Source organism: Martes martes (assembly GCF_963455335.1).
Source record: "Martes martes genome assembly, chromosome: 4".
Taxonomy (NCBI): domain Eukaryota; kingdom Metazoa; phylum Chordata; class Mammalia; order Carnivora; family Mustelidae; genus Martes; species Martes martes.
The window spans coordinates 1784355-1794059 of NC_137891.1; the positions used below are offsets into that span (position 1 = coordinate 1784355).

General features: G+C 66.4%; 1 protein-coding gene across 2 annotated transcripts in view; it reads right to left on the reverse strand.

Moving 5' to 3' along the window:
- Nucleotides 1-9239, reverse strand: part of ADGRB1 (adhesion G protein-coupled receptor B1) — a gene marked incomplete at its 5' end in the record, with an annotated part of 67011 nt that extends 57772 nt beyond the window's left edge. For both annotated transcript variants that reach the window (XM_080800729.1, XM_080800728.1), the window contains one exon: nucleotides 8453-9239. In XM_080800729.1, coding sequence (XP_080656855.1) covers nucleotides 8453-9239 — 787 coding nt within the window. The remainder of the gene's footprint in view (nucleotides 1-8452) is intronic.
- Between the last annotated feature and the right edge of the window lie 466 nt (nucleotides 9240-9705).

Below are 9705 nucleotides of genomic sequence, written 5' to 3' on the forward strand. Positions count from 1 at the left end.
GTTTACCCCGGAGAACCCGCTTGGGGTCCAGGTGACTCAGGGCGGTGCTGATCTGTTCTGAATGGCCACTTTGGAAGGTGCCAGAGCCCCTCCTCGTTGCCTGTGGGCCTGTGCTGGGACGCGACCGGCAGGGGGAGCCAGTGGCCGCCGCACCGGAAGGCCAGGCTGGCGGGTGCCGCCTCCCCCTGGGCCCAGAGGGACAGAGCACCTCTGCCAAGGGCACATGGCGGGTGAGCCTCTTGCCCCCACCGTCGGTGGGCTGGTGCTGGCGGACAGGGAAGGCAGGCCAGCTCAGGCATCCAGGCCACAGGGACCGCACGGCAGGGGCTGGCTCAGACCGCAGTCACCACCCCACAGGGGCTGGGTGTGCACTCGGCTCTCTGGGGCCCCCACACAGGAACACACGGGGCTCCCAGGTGTGCTGCCCGGCCCGGGAAGGGCCTGCCACGGCCACACCGTGGGAGGGGGGGTGCCCATTGCCTGGTTCCTCCCTTGGGGGGGCGGGGAGCATGGAGGGGCCACGCTGTGGCTCCCACTGTTCATATGAAGGCCAAGGCTGGCTGAAGTGGAGCCCACGCCCCCCGGCTAGGACGCCAAAGGACCATCGAGCCAGGCTGTCGGACACTCCAAGAAAGGAGGCTCCTTCCCCGGCCACCGCGGCCACCTCCTCCGGGGGACCTCCTGCGCAGTGGACCTCCTGCCCCGGTGCCTGCCCGGGGGGCCCTACTCTGTGACAGGCACCTCAGCCCAGGAGCCTTGAGCCCCAGCCCACCCAGGAGGCCAGCCTCACCCCGATTACAGCAGAGGAAATTGAGGCTCAGAGAATGGCAATCACAACAGCCCGGGGCCAGGGCCCGGCTGCCGCCACGAAGGTCTGCCGGGGGCTGGGGAGGCGGGGGGCTGGCACCGAGGAAGCCCGGGCCTCAGAGGTGCACGGAGCCAGGTCTCAGTGCCGAGTGGGAAATACACCATATGGATGTCGTTTAATCTTATGCCACCGATATCCTGGCCGGCCGGTGGGGAGGTGGGCTGGGCACGCAAGCAGGTGCGCAGACTGGGGGTCCGGGTAGGGGGTGGCAAGTCCCCAGCAGCCAGGGGCCAGGGCGGGTGGGTGGCTCAGGCAGCAGCCCGGTGCCCACGCCGACGGGCAGGTGCAGGTAGGGAGGGCGTGTTACCTCCCGCTGGCAAGCATAGGAGCCCAGAATCAGCTTCCAAGAGTCCCCTGTGCCTCCCGACAAAGGCTGCCTGCCAGGACTGCCCACAAGCCCCCAGCCCGGGCCGCAGGCCTCAGTGGTGTCGCCTGCTGGAGCCATATGCCGTCCCGTCACGTGGACCCAAAGGAACGGAGAAGCCCAGAGCCTGGGGCGACGGGCCGGGTGACAGGGTCGGGGGTACGTCCCGCCCGTCCTTCCTGGCTGCCCCAGCCCAGCCCCCACAAGGAAGCCTGAGTGACGTGGAAACTGGCAGTGGGTGGGAGGGAGAGGGTGTCCAAGCCGGGCTAATTGGAGGATGCCACTCGGTTCCCATGGCAACTGCTGCGAGCGCAGAGTCTCAGGATAGACTCAGGTTAGGCCTCAGCTGCCAAAACACCCACTATTTCAGGGCTGGTTACCTTGGTGACCCAGGTGGGGGGGGAGGGGCGCGGAGGAGGGGGCGCGTCAGGAGAGGCTGGGGAGGGGGGCCACGGCCCGGAGGACAGACCAGCCCCTAGGTCTAGCCCTGAGTCTGGTCACACTGGGAGCCTCGATCGTCATGACAGACTAACTTGGGATGCTGGGCGCAGGTCCCCGCTCCCCGTTCACGCACGGAGGCCCAAGCCCCGTCACATACCGGTCCCCAGCCCTGGCCGTGCTCTGACCACTGGCGATCACTCAGGAGACCGGAGTTGCCACTTCTGTTACCGTTTTTGTTTTTAACGTGTGTTCCCACACATGGCTGCCCTGGATCAGTGTTGGCCGAGCAAAGGCGTCCGTGACCGGGGGTCCCCCGCAAGCTCTCCGCGGCCCCAGTGCCCGGCGGGCTTCCCGGGGCCCAGAGCAGTGGGCAAGGCTGGGGGGCGGGCCGCCCCTCCGGGCGCGGAAAGAAGCCGTATTCTTCCCCCCGCTCAATGGCCCTCTGTCTCGGCGCCTCATTTCCATCTCATTAATGGATGAATGGAGCCGATTAATGGCCGCCCAGGAGAGAGAGCCGGCGAGGGGCCTCTGCGGCCGCCTTCCCACCCCGGCGCCCCAGCCTGCAGGCTGTGCTGTCCCGAGTCTACGCCGGCCGGGGGCGCGCCAGGCCCCCCACGCCCGGGGCCTCCCGGGAGCCTCGGTCCCTTCCGAGGAGGGCTTGCACTTCCCGCGTCCTCCAGCAGAGGGCTCCCCAGCCCCGCAGGTGGGGGTGGCTCGCGGGTCCCTGCCCGCGCTGCCAGGGCCGGCCTGGCTCCCCTCCCCAGGGACCCGCGGTCTGCTCCAGCCACCCCCCCAGACCCCTGCTCCCTACCGAGCTAGGGCCTATCCAGGGGGCACCCAGGCTCCTCCTCTCCCGTGCTCACATGAATGCGCAAATGGGGACCGCTGGGGACGTCCTCTCCAACCCAACCCTGTCCGTGGGGGCCCACCCTTCGCTGACCCTGCACCGGGGCTCGCGGCTCCCACTCTCAGAGCCCGAGTGGCCAGCAGGCCGCCAGCCACAGCAACCACCGTCAGATGTCAGGACGGGGCTGAGAGCTGTGCCCACTGGCCATAGGCCACGGCTCAGGGGCCACGGAGGACAGGGAGGGCTCCTGCGAGGACCTGTGCCAGACGCTCTGTCTCCTTTAGCCTCACGCAGACCCTGGGACCAGGCCTGTCACGTCCCCACTTCACAGTGGGGAAACCGAGGCTTGCCTACGTGGCTGCCGTGGCCTCCTCTGCAGGTGTATGTGCTTCTGGTGGCCTCTCTCCCTCGGCCAGGCAGGTATCTATCCCCCGTCCTGTTAAAAGCCTGGCCGGCGCCCACCGCAGCTCTGGCCTGCGGCACCAGTGGCCCGGGCGCGCTGCTTCCCCCCTTGGGCCTCGGCTGCTCAGCTGACCGCCCTCCTCACCATCGTCCTGGGACGCGGAAGGCAGACAGGGCCGTATCGCTCCGCATCCCCGGCAGCCTGGGCTGGGGGGCGATGGGGGGGGCTCTGACCGCGCGCGGGCATTCCCCTGTGGCTTCCCTGAGCCTTTCCTTTTCCTGGGCTCACTTCCTGCTTCATCCAGAACAGGCCTTGTCTACAATGGTCCTGGACCTGGTTTTCTGGATTTTTGTGAACAGGTCTTGGTACAGAAAGAGCAGATTCCGGGCTGAGATGACCAGCCCTGATCCCTGGCAGGAAGGCCCCTCCCACCCTCCCAGCCCCCGCCACACCCCCGGTGCCCCCAAACTCCGGAGACGCTGCGCTTCCACCTGGACCCCATCTCCCACCCACAGCCCAAGCCCACCCTCTTTCTGTACCCTGTCGACCCCGGGGAGGGGCTCCAGACCCTTCTTTCTGACGGGAGTTGGGGGGCACTTAGGGTTGGGACACCCCCGAAGTCCTGCGGGGGCCTGCGTGTCGTGGCTGAGGGTGACAGGCCCGGAGCCAGGGCTGGGGCCTTGAACGGGTCTGGCTTCTCAGCCCCGCGTCACGGTCTGTCCCACACCCACATCCCCTGGGACCCACATGCTGGCGGGTGACCCCCACTGCAGCCCAGCACCCCTACCTGTGCAGGCACGGGATGGTGGGGGGTGCCCACGCATAGACACACAGAAACATCTATGCACAGGGGGACACAGACACGCACGGGGACATAGACAGGGACACACATGGACACATGAGGACACAGACGGGGACACAAACACAGATATGGGCACACATGGGGACATGGACAGTGACACATGTGGACATGGACACACATGCGGACATGAGGACACGCATGGAAATATGACACAGACGGGAACACGGACACACAAGGATACACATGGGGACACAGGGACACACGTGGACAGAGACACACGGGGACACATAAGGACACACATGAGGAGACACATAGGAACACATACATGGACAGGGACACATGAAGAAACTCGAGAAAACACAGGGACACACATGGGAACACACATGGGGACACAGGACACAGACACGGGGACACACATAGGGGCACAGACAGGGATGCAGACACACGGGGACACACATGGGGACACAGATAAGGACACAGACACGGGAACACACATGGGGACACAGACACATGGGAACATACACAGGGACACACATAGGGACACAGGAACACACACGAGCTTGCTCCCAGCCCCCAGGATGCTGCTTTTTCATTATTTCTGTGTCGCTTCTGCAATAAAATTCTTTAATTAAAACATGAATATTTAAAACAACCCTTGAGAGAAATGGCCCATCTCACCAGAGGCAGAAAAATGCAAAGAGACTGTGGGAAAGAGACGGGGAGATGAGCCGTGGGACCGGCCCCGAGAGACTGCGGCGCAGGCCGGCAGGCGGGCGGCAGGGAGGACAGGGGACAGTTGCTCTGGCCTGAGGAGCGCTCGCCGGGTCGGAGGCGTGACGCGGCCATGTGGCGTTTGGACAGGCTGGGCAGGGGGAGGGCGGAAAGTGGGCCACGGGCTGGCCAGGCCGCCTGCCCGCTCCCGGCGCCGGCATACGCGGCCTTCTTGGGGTGCGGATGGAGAGCCGCACCCGCCCCGGCCTCCCCTGGCCAGCGCAAGGGGGCGGAGCTCCCGGGGCACCCGGCTCGGCGGACGCGATCTGGGGTCTGGCCCCTGCCTAGCTCAGCGGTGTGTCTTCCAAGTGTTTGCTGCCCCTCCCCGGTCTATGTGCCGCCACACAACGTGCACGGAAGTGCACACTTCCCAGCAAAGACCCCCTGGGAGCCACGGGCGCTGCGGCCGGCCCACCCCTTACGAGCTGTGTGACCCTGGCTGCTGCCTGAACGTCTCTGTGCCTTATTCCAAGGAACTCCTGCTCGGTGCCGGGCACGCTCCCCACGCTGGGGGCTCCGGGGCGGACAGGGCAAACGCCTGTCCCGTGGGGCTTGCGCCCAGCAGAGACAGAGGGTGGGCACGGACCCAACCAAATCAGGGAGTTCTCAGTGTGTTCACAGGTGACACGGGCTGTGGAAAGCGAGAAGGAGACAGTGTGTGGGGGTGGAGCGTGGGACTTGGGCTGTTGCTGTCTGACACAGCACGGTCAGGGTTTGTGGAGAGGGGCATGTCTGAGCAAGGACTTGGGAGCCCTGCACGTGTCTGGGCAAGAGTGTTGCAGGCAGAGGGAACAGATAGTGCAAAGGCCCGGGGGCAGGAAGGTGCTTTGGTGGGCCAACTCCTGGGCTGCTAGCAAGAGTAAACTTGTTAATATGTGTGTGGATGCTTCCAGCACAGAGGAAACCCTCGAGACGTGGCTGCTGGTGACACCACTACAAGAGTATTTATTCCCAAGGTCCCAGAAGTATCAGGGTCTTCTGGTCCAGGGACACGCCCTGAGGGGTGCCCGGTCTCTGGGTCCGGGTGACACCGTCCGGCCCACCTTGCCCAGTGTGGCCTCTCCTCCATGGGGCAGGCAGTCCCAGCCCACACTCTCCAAATGGTCTTCCCACAAGACCACCAGGCCTGGCCACACAGCCTGGGCCCTGCCCTTTGTCAAGGGCGCTGGCATCGGCCCTGCACGGAGTCTAGCCTCAGAATGCACACGTGCTCCATACGCGTACGTATCAGCCGTGCACACGTGTGTGCACGTGCATGCACGAGCACGCGTACATACCGTGAGTGCTGGCACGCACACGTTCCCACACGAGCACCATATACTCATGGCATACTGTGCACACTAGTCGTGCACACGTGTGTACACACACGTAGGTGTGAACGTGCACCCACGCACGCTCGCTATCCTGCACAATCACATGGGCACACCCATGCACATATGGGTGAGGCGTGTGTGAACACACATGTACACACACTTGTATCCACGGACACACAGTGCGCACACGCTGATGGCACACATACACGTACGATACAGTGCACAGTCCTTACACACGCACGTGGAGGTGTGAACACGAGTGCAAACACACACGCCTTCCTGTCCTCTTCTGAGCACCACTTCCGAACGTGTCCTCCCCCGCCCCGGCCTCCGTCCCCCAGCGCCCCCCCCCCGACAGCCCGCCCACCCCCCAGCCCTCTGCCTCCCACCTAACAGTGGACGCGGGTCTTGGTGTTTCATTACTAGCATCGTGTTCGCCTCGAATCGCTTCCTCCCGCTTCGTGCCTCCCGCAACCCAGGAAAGACTATTTTTGCTCTTTCCGTTTCAAAGACAAGCGGCCCAAGGGGCCAACCGAGCTTCTGGGATTGGCCCAGGACTCCCAGCGAGTGCGGGTCGGGCTGACCTGGTCCTGTCCTGGTGCCCCAGATCCCAGAGTGCCCTGCTCAAGGGACAGTCCCTCCTGGGGGGGCCCCCGGCAATCCCACACTGGAGTCCCACTCTGACCTCTGGATCTTCCTCCCCACTGTGCCCCTACCCAGCGCCTTCCCAGCTCCTGGCTGGAGGTCTGGGGGGTGGGGTCTAGCTGTCTCCTTCCCTGTGTCCCGCATAGCTGCACAGCCGTCAGCTCCTACCGCCAGGCCCTCCTCCTCTGACCCTAACCAGCCCGGCATCGGTTCCCTCCGGGGTGCCTGCCGCGGCCACCTCCTGTCCCCAGCTCCCGCTCTGAGCTCCCTCGGCCTTCTGCATGGACAGCCCGAGGACCGCCAGAGCGTGTCACTCTTCTGCTTAAAGCCCCGCGATGTGAACACACCCAGCTCTTAAGCACATGGCTGCCACGGTGGGCTGGCCCTGGGGCCCTCAGACCCCATGCGGCCCCATAGTCCTTCCTTGCAGACAAAGCAACCAAGGCTCGCTGGGGAGTGGCAGAGCCAGACGACAGGCCAGCCAGGGCCTGGCCCTGCCTCGCATCGTCCTCCCACCTCCCAAACCCGCCACGCCCCGAAGCTTTGCTCCTCCTCGTCCCCCCGAGGACTGCTTCCAACCTGCCTTGCCTCAGAAGCTGCCCAAGTCAAGGACGCAGTGACCTACATCCCGCCCAGCCCAAAGGTCAGCCCTTCTAGCCTCCTACCTTGCTGCCCCCCGCCCCCCGCATCTAATGTTCCCAGGGCATTTGTGCAGGTTTCCTGGACACCCCGTCAGCCCCATCTCCCGGGGGCTCTGCCGGCCTCCTCCTGAGACCATGGGAGAGGCGGTGCCCTCCCGCTTTCCCCTGCTCCCCTCCAGCTCTCCTCACTGCTTCCTGGACGTTCCAGGATCTACAGCTGGGGGCCAGATTGGAACCTTGTTCCCAGGTAACTGGCTTCCTTGTCACTTCTTATAGCTTATTTTCTGCGTTTAAAGACTTGGTTCTGACCAGTCCTCTGACCCCACTGGCCGAGGGCACGGCACAGTGTCGCCTGGCCCCAGAGTGACCTGCACGGCGTGGAACCCCCAGCCAGGCCCAGCCCCGGGGTGCCCCGGGGTGCCCGGATTCAGCGGCTTGGACGGCTCAGCAGTCTGAGAAGAGCTGTCGCCCGTGGTCTCCCCGGTCTGGCCACAGCTCCAGGGTCCTGGATGCTCCCACAAAACCCCGGGCCTCCTGCCAGGGGCCTTCCACCACCAGGAGTGCCCACCGAGCCCCACCGGCGCCCCGTCCCCCCAGTCTCATCCTCCCACGTGGGCTCCCCGCTCTCCAAGGAGAAGCCAAGATGCTCCCAGGGCCGAGAAGGCACAAGACCTATCAGCCCCTCCGTGAGGACTCCCGACTCCCGTCTGCCCCGTCCGCAGCTGGCGATGCCCTTCGACACCCCGGGGCGCATGCACCCATCCCGGAATCCTGGACGCGGCCCCCGGGTCCAGGCGACCCCAGCTTCCGGGCGAAGCGGAGGCCTCAGCCCGCCAGGGACCCTGCCCCGCGTCTCCCTGATGGGCTCCCGCAGGGCTGCTGGCACCTTCTCCCGCCCTGAGGGCAGCCTCCCCACAACGGGTCCTCGTTGTCATTGTCCCTGCGTGTCCTTGCGCACCCTGCGGGTGCGAGGTACAGCTGAGGCTACGAGACCGGTGGGGTTCAACCACGTACAATCCCCAAATCTCAGCTCCCGACCACATCTCTGAACGGCCCGCTCGGCTCACTTTTCTTCCAGGTGGTCCGTGTCCCTGGAGGCCCCACGGACCCCGCCGCAGCCCACTGCTCCTTAGCTAAGATGGAAAGACCCTCCCCCGCCAGGAATTAACACTCCTTCATCCCGGCGGAAATCTATCATTCATCTCTCCACTGACACCCAGTGGCACCACCTGGGGGCTTCCCTGGTGGCTCTCTCCAGGGACAGGGGACCCGGGCAGCCCTGCCGAGATGACCCCTCCCTCCGCGCACCCTCTGCCCAGAGAGCCAGCGGGCCGTCCTCTTCCCACCGGGCACTCACCTGCTGCGCCGTCTCCACCCCGATCCTGGGTCAGGCTGGTGAGGCAGTTCTCAGGGCCACCGGCCACACCGTCCCTCAGGCAGACATCCCCGCGGGGGGCCGGGGCGCCGCTGTCCCCGCCCACGCAGGCGCAGGGGGTCTGCATGATCCCACAGGGGTGCGAGCTGCGGCTGCCGGCCAGACAGGCGTCCAGCCAGCGACACAGCATCTGGCAGGCGGCCCGGCTCGGGTGGCGGTTGCCCACGACCAGGTACTCCACGGAGAAGTCGTCGCTGGGGCCCAGGGGCGCCCCCAGCAGCCGGGGGCCGGGGTCTGGGGGCGGCTGCTGGCGCAGCATTTGCAGGAACTGCTTGCTGGCCTGCAGGAAGGCCAGGGGCGCCGAGGGGTCGCAGAGCTGCAGCACGTCGTCGAAGCTCTCCACGCCCAGGTAGGTGCGCGTGGACTCCAGGAAGGAGTCGAACTGGTAGGTGCGGACGCGGCCGGGGCCGCTGCAGGGTGCAGGCGGCTTGGCCACCTTCATGTAGAGCGTGTAGCGGCGGGGGTCGGGGTTGCGCAGGGTCCAGGAGCAGCGCGAGGCGTTGGAGGGGAACACGGCGGCCGCGGAGAAGTAGCCGAAAAACTTGCCCTGCACCAGCGTGGCGCACGGCTCGGCCCCGGGCCCCGCGTCGGCCCCCGCGGCCGCCCGCGCCCGACGCCCCAGCACCAGCAGCAGCAGCAGCAGCAGCAGCGGTGGCCGCGGGCAGAGGATCCGGCAGAGGGGGCCCGGGGCGGCGGCCTGGCCCCTCATCCTAGCTCGCGGGGCCGCCGGGGTTCCGCGGGCTGGGCAGGCAGGCGCGGGCCAGGCCTTGACATGCCAGGGTCCGGCGACGGCGGGGCGCCAGGCAGGGCGGGAGCCGGGGCCGGAGGAGGAGAGCTCTTCCCACGGCCTCGAGCGCAGCAGCGGCTCCTAAAGTCCGGGGCTCCGACGCGGGCCTGCGGCCTTCAGCGGCAGCTGGGGGGAGAGCAGAAGAGGGGAAGGGGTGAGGCCCCGGGACGCTGCGGCCGTGCCCCGCTGCCCAGCCTGGGCTTGGGGTGGCGGCCACAGGCCCTGGCGTGGCTCCCAGGCACCGTGTCTGCCTCCTGCCAGTGTGTCCACCTGCCGCGGGACGGGGGCCTCTTCCTCCTCCAACCAGGCTGGATCAGGGAGGGTGGGCAGCGCCGGGCCAGGGCCGAGGGCCATAGGGGCCTTCACTGTGTCCGTCCGGCTGAGCAGC